At 28.3% G+C, this 13,072-nt stretch overlaps 1 protein-coding gene across 1 annotated transcript in view; it reads right to left on the minus strand.

Annotated features, from left to right (window-relative positions):
- The window catches only part of LOC109601900 (homeobox protein Nkx-2.1), a 34,038-nt gene extending 22,987 nt beyond the window's left edge, over positions 1 to 11,051 (minus strand). The window contains exons 1-3 of the mRNA XM_020018199.2: positions 10,716 to 11,051; positions 6,960 to 7,177; positions 4,823 to 5,028 (exon numbers count right to left, since the gene is read on the minus strand). Of these exons, the coding sequence (XP_019873758.1) occupies positions 4,823 to 5,028; positions 6,960 to 7,177; positions 10,716 to 10,751 (460 nt within the window). The 5' untranslated portion in view covers positions 10,752 to 11,051. The remainder of the gene's footprint in view (positions 1 to 4,822; positions 5,029 to 6,959; positions 7,178 to 10,715) is intronic.
- Positions 11,052 to 13,072: the final 2,021 nt, after the last annotated feature.

Below are 13,072 nucleotides of genomic sequence, written 5' to 3' on the forward strand. Positions count from 1 at the left end.
AATTTCATCCTCACGATGATATTAAAGAGCACGGCCTGCATATGGGATTTAATATTCCGTATTGTTTCACGGGCCCACGCATCGAATTACCCAATCGAAATTTTTAACTGAAAACTATAAACGCTGTAACATTGTCGCAAACCAATGGTACGACCGTCAGAGGCATAGCAGGAAACGATGCGATACATTAACAAAAGCACATGCGAAGCCGACACCTATTCACACACACACACACAATCATTGTCCCCATTGTGGTGCCGAATAATGCCCGAACTATCGCATTTCAGTGGCACCGATTCCGGGCAATTTATGCCGTTTAATATCGCATTGGATCCGGGTGGCACGTTGCCGGTGTCCGATTTCCAAAAGCCAAAGTATCCGTGAGATTGCCGACCCGTGAGGGGTGTGGGGTGGTAGGTGTAACGCTATCGATTACATTCCAAGGGGTTGCCGCCGGCGGATTCTTCACGCACTTCCCGGTTTATCGGTTGGCGTGGTCGCGATCAGACATTCGAGGAATTCTTTTCCGTTGTGCCATCTTATTCTGGGCAACGAATTTCGACCGTTTGTTTTCCTTCATCGAACAAAACCTCTTTCTTTGGATTCAACTATCCGCAGCTAATAAATATCTATTAAAGATTTTTGGTTGGTACGCAAAAATCTGAATTGTTTGTTAAATTTGGCATACTTATATCAACGAATCTAATATTTAAACATCTATTGTACACGTTTTAGTCTAGCTTTTGGATTACTCGTAATAGTCCAGCTGAAGACATCTTGAAGAAAATTTCATTTCATTGTTCAGTGTCAAACAAATTTTTTTCTTTGGTTTCCAACTTTGCTGCCAAAACTCTTATCAAGAAAGTTATTGAGTTTTTCAACCTCAAAAATAAAATGTCCAAATCTCAGCTTAAACAAAACTTTGATTGGAATAATAAGAACCATTTGAATCAATAATTTTTACCAACGAGAAACAAACTTATTTATATGACTGGAAGAGAACTCTGGGTCCTTGAATTAAAGCGTTTTTCACATACAAAGTTGGTGAAAGGTTTGGTGAGTGTGCCGAATGGTTCAACTGTTGATCAATTCCGGGTACCACAGTAATTGTTTCACTAGGATTCAGGAAGCTGTAATAGATCACACCGGCAGCAGACCACCAAACAGTAACCATAACCATCTTTTGGTGCAATTTCGTTTTTGGAAAGTGTTTGAGAGCTTAGTTGCAGTCCAACTACTATGCTGAACATCGCTGATTGTCGTATAATTTACATTGTTCATCACCAGTCACAATCCAGTCGTAAAACAGCTCGTTCATGATGCGTAAAAAAGACAAGACGACACTTCATAAAGGGGACTTTTATGATTATCGTTCAACACGTGTAACACCCATTTGTTAAGCATTTTTGTCTTTTCAACCTGTTTTAGATGGTTGGAAATGGTGGTATACGTCACGTCTAATTTAGCATCAACCTCTCGAACAGTGGAGGGTGAATTAGTTTCATATAAGGTTGTTTTTAACATCAGATGACCGGTCGCAGTGCTCTCGTCTCCACATCACCTAACATCAACGCGTTTAATATTCGTCACTAAGAAACCAAATAATTAAAAACGCAATAACTTTCTTGACAACCTAATATTTCTCATTTAATAGCTGAATTTTTCCGTATATTAAGCACAGAGAGCTATGTATCATAATTGGCAAAACCGGAGCCAACCGAGACTCCTGCAAGACAGATTGCTAATCAGCACAAGAAAATAAGTAAAATTTTGATATTTTGGCCTCGAAAACATTTCTGCCGTGCCCCAGTATTAACATTATTGCCTCACTGCACCCCCAGAATATCTGTGCCGGATCGTTTCATAAGGCCACTATAATTGCCAATTGAGGATGACAAAAATAAAAATTCAATTTAATATCGCGAACGTTATTTACCGTTCCAGGGAGTTCCGAGTAAGCAGGAAAATCAGCCGGTTCGGGAAGACGGGAATAGAATCCGTCGGCGGGGTTGGCAACAATGGGCCTCCATTCGTAAATATCCTTCGATAAATACCTGAATGGAGGTCTTTTGTTCGGTGCCGGGGACTTACTTGTCAGCTCGATTTCCTTCGAGAACATGGGGGCGGCAGAGCAAACTTAATCCCCTCGCATTTGTTCGGCGTATACGTGAAGAGCGAACGGAAAGAACCGGGAGATATTGTGTGTGTAACTACGAATAATTGTACACAACAATGAAATGTTAAAATTATTAATTTACTATTAATTCGATGGGAGTATTCAGAATGGCTCGTGCAATTTAAATTAAATAGGTTGTAAAAGGCTTCCACAAGGCTCTACGGAAGCGTATAAACTCCAGTTTTATGTAATGCACATCTGAAGCAATAGATTTAATGGTAATTTAATTTACATATTAATAAACTTGTAGTAAAATTAAACCAGAATTAAACATCACATTCTTCTAATTAATACAATAAAAAATTAAGGTATTTATCTTCCAAAAAATTTCACATTATTAAATGAATACATACCAAATTTTACAAAAAAATTGAATTTCACATTCTCAAAATGAATGTATGTTACCAAATTTTATAGAAAAATATTACATACTATTTTGTGGTAGAATTAAAAATTCACATTCTTCTAATCAATTTATTTCTTCTGACCAATTAAGCCATGAAAAAAGTTATTTATTGAATTTCACATTCTTTTTTATAAAATAATATTACATATTAATAAATCTGTATCAGAATTAAAAATTCACTTTCTTTTAATTCATATATTTCTTCTGATCAATTAAATCATATAATAAAATGTCAAAAATATATCATATTTTATGAATAAAATAAGTAAGTCATTGTAATATAAAAATAGTACAAAAAATTAAGGTACATTTCATAAATTCAAAATATGTTATTCTTTGAATTTCACGTTTTCAAAATGAATAGATACCAAATTTTATAGAAACATATTACATATTATTGTGTGGCAGAATAAAAAATTCACATTCTTCTAATCAATTTATTTCTTCTGATCAATTAAGCCATGAAAAGTTCTTTATTGAATTTCACATTCTCTTTTATAAAAAAATATAACATATTAATAAATCTGTATCAGAATTAAAAATGCACTTTCTTTTAATTCATATATCTTCTGATTAATTAAACCATATAATAAAATCTCAAAAATATATCATATTTTATGAATTAAATAATTAAGTCATTATATTATAAAAATCGTAAAAAATTAATTAGGGTATTCTCCATATAAAAAATAAGTTATTCATTGAATTTTACATTCTCAAAATGAATATATACCAAATTTTATATAAAAATATTACATACTTGTTGTGTGGCAGAATTAAAATGTCAGAAATATATTAAAATATCAAAATATATAAAAATATCATAAAATATGACAGTGAATTAAGACTGTATGAATAAAATAAGTACTTATTTTATTCATACAGTGTACGTTATTGTTAAAAATGAAAAAAAAAACTGACTGGACTTTTTTAAGAAGAAAAAAGTTTCCCAATTAATTCTGCATTCTTCAAAATTCTAACATAAAAAATTTTACAAAAAAAAATACGTTAATAAATGTGTGGCAGTTTTTTTTCTGATCAATTATTGAAATAAAATATCAAAAACATATGAGTAAGAATACAACCAAGTGGTGTCAATAGTGACAAAATTGAACTTGTTGACACTAAGAATTGTGAGAATTAATGTTTTAATTCACTATTTTATATTCTGAGACATTGTAGACATTTTGTTTCGTCGATTATTGATCAAAAAAATAAATAAATTATAAACTCAATCACAGACTTATTATTGTACAATATTTTTCATAAAATTTAATATATTTTCAACACAATGGATAATAAATTGAATGGAAGACATATTTTAAAAAAATGCTCTAATCAATTTAGTAGAGACAAATTGGATTATACAGAAAACATATACACAGCGTTTTTTTGTGTACATTTTGAACCATTATTCATTTAAATCGACTTAAATAAAAATGTTAAGGAGTGTGTCTTCCTTCAATAAACCCAACGTAATTTTAATTTATTCGAAAAAAAAAATTAAATTTATTTGATCCATGAGGTAATGTGTTCAGATTTTTTGAAGTTGAAGGTAAGTTTTGTTTATTTTAATTTGCCCAGTAAAAAAATGAAAAGGTGTTAATAGATATTTAATTGTCATAAGTGAGTTGAATATAAAAGTTGTAAATTAATTAATAAATTTTTAGATAATATAAAATCATTTAGTGTTAATCTTTTTATTACCCACAAATTATTGATATACACTAACATACGCATTTAATTCAGTACCACTTCATCATAAAATTTGAATTAGCATTAATTTGTGGACCCCTCACGTGGCATCAGTTAATCGTAAATGCTCATCGTTTTTTTGTGCACACATAATGCCGCCACAAAAACCCCAATTAACTTACTAATTACAACACGCAGGCCGGTAGCTGCGAACATAGAAACGCTATCGATATCAAAAACGGCGATATTATTTATACAACGTCGAGTGAAGTGGTTGCAGCGCGTATCGATTTTGCAAAAGGGCCACGCGGAGTGTCTAAAATAAATATTTATTTAGAAAATGTGTCCGTGTGTGCGAGACGAGAGTGTATGTGACCGATTCATTTCGACAATGGGTGTGCAGTCCGTCCACCCCAACTGTTTTCTTAAATAAACAACGACCCGGGTAATGGTAATGGTATTCGGGAAGCGAGTCGATGACTATCGACGGTCGGGGTTCGATCGCGAGATAAAAGTAAAAAAATTTGAAATTCGTTTCGACTTACTTGCGAATCGCGGATCGGCCGCCGAACTCTGGTACCATCCGGACGAGTAATGGGGTGCGAGGCCGATGTTCTCGGAGACGGGACAGTACTGTCCGCCGCCGAACTGACCCATCACGGGGTAGCCGCTGTTCATGCTGCAACCGGAACTGGTGCCTGTGGTTCCCGCCGCACCCGGCGAGTTTATGCTGCTTCCGCTTGATGTGGATCTGGAATGTATGATAGGGTGCATTTAAAAATATCGAGGTTTTTCAATTTATATGATCAATAGTTAAATTGTCTTTGGGTTTGCCATCTCAATTTTTTGTTTTTTGTATGAAATATTTTGTGAATTTGCGAATTTTCGATATCGCAAATAAAGTTGATAGAAAATAGATTCGGGGATTACGTGTAATCTCGAAGGCCTTGATAATTCTGACAGGTTCTTTGGCACCAAACTCAATAAGTCTAATTTTCTTGTAATTCATTCGACGGACTTTGGATCAGGCATTTAATATAAGTGATAATTTAAAATAGTATAGATTTCTTTTAAAAAATCTTTGAAAGACATGAAAGAAAACCAAAAATTACCATCACAATGTTTGTCAATTAATTTGAGTGGCCATATTAATCTCTCTAACAGATAATGTAAAAAGGTATAAAATTAGATGATAGGTTAAGAACTCTCTCTTTTGATGACAAGTTAATCGACTCGTCAGTCAAATTAAAGTAATAGAGCTTTATCTGTTTCAATGTTTAACCTGTTATCATCATTTCATTTAAAGATACGACAATAATATTATAACTGTTAATATAAAGAATAGAACTGAAAACTAAATTATTTCAATTCCACTTTATATACATTGTTTAAAATTTTAATTTGAAAATAATATTAAGATTTAAATGTGATTTCAATTAAAATAAATAGGTATATATTATAAAATGTATGTTAGTTACTTAGTTAACATTTTATATTTTATCTTAAATTTTCTTTTTTTATTACATTATTGATGTTATAATATAAATTAATTTTTGTTGCTAAAAATACAAATGAGAAAACAAATTAATAATTACTCAATCAAATTCAGAAAATTTACTATCATCATGAACTCTATATAGGCATCAAATTAAAATATAATAAATTCTTATCAATTAAATTGATGTATGTATTTTTCAAATATGTATTTGAAGTTACTTTTTTTTTCAAAAATATCAATTTTTAGAATTCATCGTAAAAATAGTTTATTACTTGATCACTTAATTAAATATGAAATAAATAGGCCTGCATTGTTTAAAAATTATTATTATTAATATCTATGTATACCAATTAAATAATGCTGAAATGTCACTTTTAGAATTCATCCTAAAAATAGTTTATTACTTGATCACTTAATTAAATATTAAATAAATAGGCCTGCATTGTTTAAAAATTAATATTATTAATATTTATATATACCAATTAAATAATGCTAATAAAAATGTTATGAAATGTCACATATCATTTTTTAGAATTCATCGTAAAAATAGTTTATTACTTGAACACTTAATTAAATATTAAATAAATAGGCCTGCATTGTTTAAAAATCATTATTATTAATATTTATATATACCAATTAAATAATGCTAATAAAAATGTTCTGAAATATTACATATTTAAATATTTTTAGTATTTTATATGTAATAAAAAAATTTTTAAATTTAATTTAATATATGAGAGATTTAATGGTTTTTCCTTTGTAACACTTGAGCACAGTTCTTCTGAAAATCGTATTCTCAAAATAATACATTCAAATAAACAGTTTATGTAAAAAAGTGGCCACAATATAAACATATTAATTCTGGAAATAAAAAAAAAATTAAATTGGAGAGAAATGGGAGAGAAAATCTGAATTAATGTGTTAGGTTTATTGTTTTAGCACACATTCAATACTTGTCTGCAGCTTTATTTAACTTAATATTGACAGTTCAACTAAAAATATTTTTTTATTGAGCCAACTTATTCTTATTTCAATATTTTTATGAAGATTTAATCAATAGTTTTTAAAGGTTAGTGGCGAAATTAACATTTATATTATTAAAATTTGTCGTCAGTCAACGTATTAACAAATTTCTCACAAATGAAATAAAATATTATTACGAAGATTCTTCTTAATTTCGTTACCTGTATGGGGATGGGGGATTGGCTGCTAGCTCCAACTTCCTATAGGACTCTTCGATAGGACTTAGAATGTCAGTTACGCTGAACGGTGTGGAATGATGCAGTTGCTGTAGATGGCTGAGCACCTGGGGACCTCCTTGATGATGGTGTTTGGGGCTCAGGCTCATAGCCAGCTCCACCCCATTTAGCTCGGGCAACAACCCGTGCAAATCTGTACGGTCCTGTAAAAAATCAATTCCATTCAATTAACCAGTCCTATTACATCCTATTTTTGTTGCACTGTCACATTGTTTAAAACACGATTATCATAATGAGGTATTGTGAGTATTGGAGAACTTTGGGTAGCCGTTTAAGACAATAATTATGTTTCGGTTAACGTTACTTTTAGGGGGCCGTTCTAATTTGCAGTGTTCCTTTTGTAAAGTTACAATACACTTAAAACTGAGTCTTGTTTGAACGCTTCAAAGTAAATGAGATTATTCTGTTACGTTCTGTAAGTGATCGGTATTTTCTTTCGAATTATATAATAACATATTAACAGAAAACAAAAGTATCCATTTACGCTATTGAATAAAGATAAACGAGTGGTTGGTTGAGAACAGTTACGAATTTTGATGATTGTATAACAAATATTAGTACATCATGCAAACAATATTGGCGCTTCAACAAATAACATCTGCGGTATTGAACGAAAGTCCTTATTTTTTAACTGCAACTCCGACTATTATTTATTCACCCATAATGTCCGTATAATTCTTACATTACAGAACTTTTTTAACTGTAATTTCCCAGTTGAATGGGAATTGTGGTACGTATTAACAATATTTTATTTTCTACTGTGTAAATATCCACGATAATTACGGTAAAATATAAAACCGAAATTTATTAATTACGACTGATGAAATAATTATAATGGAGGACATTTTAATTTGCATTGTTATTACCTTCCATACTATACAACAGTTTTTGGTAGATTTTCGCAGTTTAAAGTTAATTCGATTAGGCTCAAGTGTTTTAACAAATTTATTATGAAATCAAAATTATAATTTATATATTTAATATAATAATTCAACGGGCCTTAGTTTTTAAAATTGTTGGCAATAATTATAACGAGTTATTATCGATTTAGAGATGTCAACAACCGATTAAGAAAGAAAACTTTTAATAAACTTTTACCTTATCGAAATGCATATTATGTGTATAACCTCAGAATCTGACAACGAAATAAAACAAGATTTTAAAAAGAAATCCCAAAGAAATTTTCAACAACAATCTAACTAAATTTTAAGTATGTCATTTATTTAGAATATTTTACAATAATTTTCGTAAATTAAAAGGAAAATATTAAAATTTGCAGTATAAGTATAATGTCGTTATGAAAGATTAATATTAAAAATCAAATATTAATAGTTTGAATATATAAATTAATAGTAATGATAGGAATCATAATTTCCTAAGTAATTTCCTAAGTTTATTTAGTTACAAATACTTAGTAATAAATTTAAAATATTATTATTTATATTTTATACTATTATTTATAAATTATAAATATTTTAAATTATGTTATAAAATAGAAATTATATTTTTATATAATTTATGACATAATAATTACTAAAACACTAATTTGTGTACCAATTAATAAATACATAAAAATAGGCATGGTAATAAAAATTGCATATGACTAGATATAAAATTAGCTAGTTCCAAAACTAGTCAGAAAGTTTAGTATATAAACTGACTAAACCATTATTTTTTCTAAACAAACCACATTTTTTCTAAATTAACGATTAGCTTATAAACTAGCAAAGGATCTACATACATTTTTTTCAAAAATTTAAAAAAATAAATTTAATTTTTCTTGTGATTCATTTCATCTATTAAAAACAACTCATAACTTATTTTTATTACTAAATTCCCCAGGAATTATAGTTGGTTAATTTTTAGCTTCGTATTTGCTATATTATAGTACTACATTAGTTATATTTCTTTCTTTCAGCCACAGTAGACGACATCTTTGGCTAGTGTATAAATTAACAGCTAATTTAAATATAATAGTTAATTATAATAAAATTACTAATTTGACAGTGTTTAAATTATTTAGTTAGTTTATGAAGTAGCCAATTTTGTACATTAGCCTTAAAAGTATATTAAATTAGAGTTTTTATTTAATTTTATTTTTGATGATACATTTTAATTTAAATAATAAGATTTTGATTCGATAAAACACTAATATTGTGTTAAAATTAAAATTCATAACAAATAAATAAATTAAAATAACTCTAGTATTATGAATAATATTTTATTTTCTATAGAATTTTGCACCTCAAAGAAACTCTAAACAAAATTGTCAAAAATTGGATTCTTTTAAATCTATTTATTTATTTTATTTAGTGTCACAAATTTAAACTAAATTTAGAAGAACGCACGTAAAATAATAAACTAATTAAATTAGAATTGATATTTTAGGCACTGTTTTTATTATTTATGCAGATTTCAACTTTATAATGCTATATAATTATAATTTGCTAAGAATATTCATTAAAATTTATTTATACAGATTTCTTAAAGGCAAAATTATATTTTATTTTGCTAGTTTTAGTTTTCTGTTTATTTATAAGATACAGTGCGGTCAATTAAATTCGTAACAAATAATTACATTAAAATAACTCTAGTACAGTGAATAATATTTTATTTTCTATGCAATTTTCCACCTCAAAACAACTCTACACAAAATTCTTAAAAACTGGATTTTTTTAAGTCTATTTATTTATTTTATTTAGTGACAAAAATTTAAACTAAATTTAGAAACAATCTCGTATAAATAATAAACTAGTTAAATTAGAATTGATATTTCAAACCCTCTTTTTATTTTTTAAGCAGATTTCAACTTTAGTTTTATATAATTATAATTTCCTCAGAATATCCAATAAACCTTATTTCTATAGATTTTTTAAATGTTTTATTTTGCTAGTTTTAGTTTTCTGTTTATTTAGAAAATACAGTGTGGCCAATTAAATTCGTAACAAATAATTACATTAAAATAACTGTAGAATAGTGAATAATATCTTATTTTCTATGCAATTTTGCACCACAATACAACTCCAAACAAAATTCTTAAAAATTGGATTTTTTTAAGTCTATTTATTTATTTTATTTAGCGTCACAAATTTAAACTAAATTTAGAAAGAAGCAAGTAAAATAATTAACTAGTTAAATTAGAATTGATATTTTAGACCCTGTTTTTATTTTTTAAGCAGATATCAACTTTAGTTTTATATAATTATAATTTACTCTTGATATCCAATAAAAGTTATTTATATAGATTTCTTAAAGGCAAAATTGTATTTTATTTTGTTAGTTTTAGTTTTCTGTTTATTTATAAGATGCAGTGCGGCCAATTGAGTTTAAAATATTCGCACTGTCTACAACCTCTAATTATATTCTCAAATAAGATTGACGTGTTTTTAATTACTAACTATCTGATTGTAAAACTTACATGCCATAACATAGCTGTCTAGAAATAATAAATTATATTACTATTTTTATTACATTTCAGATGTTGTGATTGAGAAAACAGTGTGTTCTGAGTATTATTCAAAATTTAATGGTACAGAATATTCTACTACGACACTTCTAATTCAATCACGAACATAATCGTAGCTACTTCACTAAGACAACGTTCGTGCGTGACAGCAATACTACTTTGAACGAATCCGTTGGAAAACGGGTTGAAAAAGTAAAATCAGTGTAAAACATTACCACAGGGCCTTCCCCGTAGCTGGCCGCCTGAGACATGGACTCCACGACTACACGTTACGATGCACCTCCTCACAAAATCAAATCGATGTAAATGGAAATAAAAAAACCGAAAAAACCAAAAAACAAAAAAAAAATACAAAAATAAATATCACCACATCAAGCCACCGGCCGCGACCGCGACGCCACTCGTATAAAAAAAAAATTACAAGCGCCCGTCTCGTTAACCGATTTCCGTCGAATCGGCGACCGAATTCAATAAACAAACTGACTAACTATATAAATAAATCAGTAATCGAAGTGAGCTATGCCACTCTTTAAAGCACTCTTAAACGTGTATAAGAGTCTTAGAGACGAAAGAGCGCTTAACTCTCCTAAGCGTACTCGGTAAGTGTACTCAAAATCTACATGGCACTCTAGGTAGAGCACCGCGGCATTCTGGACCCTCGAGGGCGTGCACGGAGCACTCTCCGCCAATCGGACGGCCGATGGATGCTGCCAGGCCACGTCCATCACGCCACTCGACTACGGCACCAACGGCCGACAGTGCATACCGGACAAAATCGAACGCAACGAAACGGGATAGTGAGCTTTAAAGCTCGCTACGTGCTAGAACGATTTTTCGTTTGGCCTGGTGGAAAATTGCTGCTTTTTCGCCACGCCCATCTCATCGACCTATTGTAAAAGCTCTTGAGAACACTAGATCCCCCTCTTAAAAATGTGATATTGTATATTTATATCGTTTTATTGGGTATATTGATCTGAGATACTTTTATATGTTTGAATCAAATATATATATATATATATATATATATATATATATATGTATTTTTCTTTGAATTAAGTAATGGTAGTTGGATTTTCACTTCGGAGTAGATGGAATTAACATAAGAATGGTGAATGATCTTGTTTTGATGAATGGAACTCGAGCGGTTTGTATCTTTGCTTCAAAGTGTGAAGAGATGAGCTTTAAAGGGGTGGTTCTGGGTGTTAAGAAAACAAATAATGCCTCTAAGTGAAGTAAGTTGGTACTTGTGAATGATGTCAAAAAACTATTCTCATACCTTAAGTTGTTACATACTTTAATTTTTACAGAATATAGTCGAAAATTGTTTCATTTTTTTTCCGTTCATAATACATATTTAAATTTTAACACAATTGAACATATTTTATATAAATCTAAGAATTTGTTATTTGTAAATATAAAAATTGTTGAATTATTTTAAAATATATGTTATTCTATTTTCATTATAAAAATTAATGTAAAATTAACATAATTTTCTTTTTTTTATTAAGCCAGTACAAAATTCTAAAGAGTCTTTGCATTCAAGTATAAATTTCTATTCCTGTAATTGAATTACCTAAATTGGAACTTACTTTGTAATTAACCTTTAAAATATTTAAACATGGAATAATGAAACATCAGTTCTTTTTTGTTTAATTAATTTATAAGTTTATACTAATGAGGAACAAAATTAAATGATTTTTATTTACCGAGATTTACTTTAATATTTTTACAATAAAGATTTAGAAATATTTAATAGACACTTTTTATGAAAATAAGAATAATAATGTATCTATAATAATATTTGTCTAATGAATATAACATAGTTCTTTTTATTAACTATAATCTAAGAAATTTATTATTTTATGTTATTCTATTTTCATTATAAAAATTAATGTAAAATTAACATAATTTTCTTTTTTTTATTAAGCCAGTACAAAATTCTAAAGAGTCTTTGCATTCAAGTATAAATTTCTATTCCTGTAATTGAATTACCTAAATTGGAACTTACTTTGTAATTAACCTTTAAAATATTTAAACATGGAATAATGAAACATCAGTTCTTTTTTGTTTAATTAATTTATAAGTTTATACTAATGAGGAACAAAATTAAATGATTTTTATTTACTGAGATTTACTTTAATATTTTTACAATAAAGATTTAGAAATATTTAATAGACACTTTTTATGAAAATAAGAATAATAATGTATCTATAATAATATTTGTCTAATGAATATAACATAGTTCTTTTTATTAACTATAATCTAAGAAATTTATTTATATATATATAAAAATTGTTGAATTATTTAAAAATATTTATATTATTTTCATTATAAAAATTAATGTAAAATTAATAAAATTTTCTTTTTTTATTAAACCAGTGTAATTTTATAAAGTGTCTTTGCATTGAAGTAAAAATTGTTTCTCCTGCAATTGACCTAAATTGAATTGAACTTACTTTATAATTAATCTTTAAAATATTTATTTAAAGACTTGGAATAATAAAACATCAATTTTTTTATTTAATTAATTTATAAATTTATACTAGTGAAGAACAAAATTAAATGATTTTTA

This window comes from Aethina tumida, chromosome 1, assembly GCF_024364675.1.
Source record: "Aethina tumida isolate Nest 87 chromosome 1, icAetTumi1.1, whole genome shotgun sequence".
Classification (NCBI taxonomy): domain Eukaryota; kingdom Metazoa; phylum Arthropoda; class Insecta; order Coleoptera; family Nitidulidae; genus Aethina; species Aethina tumida.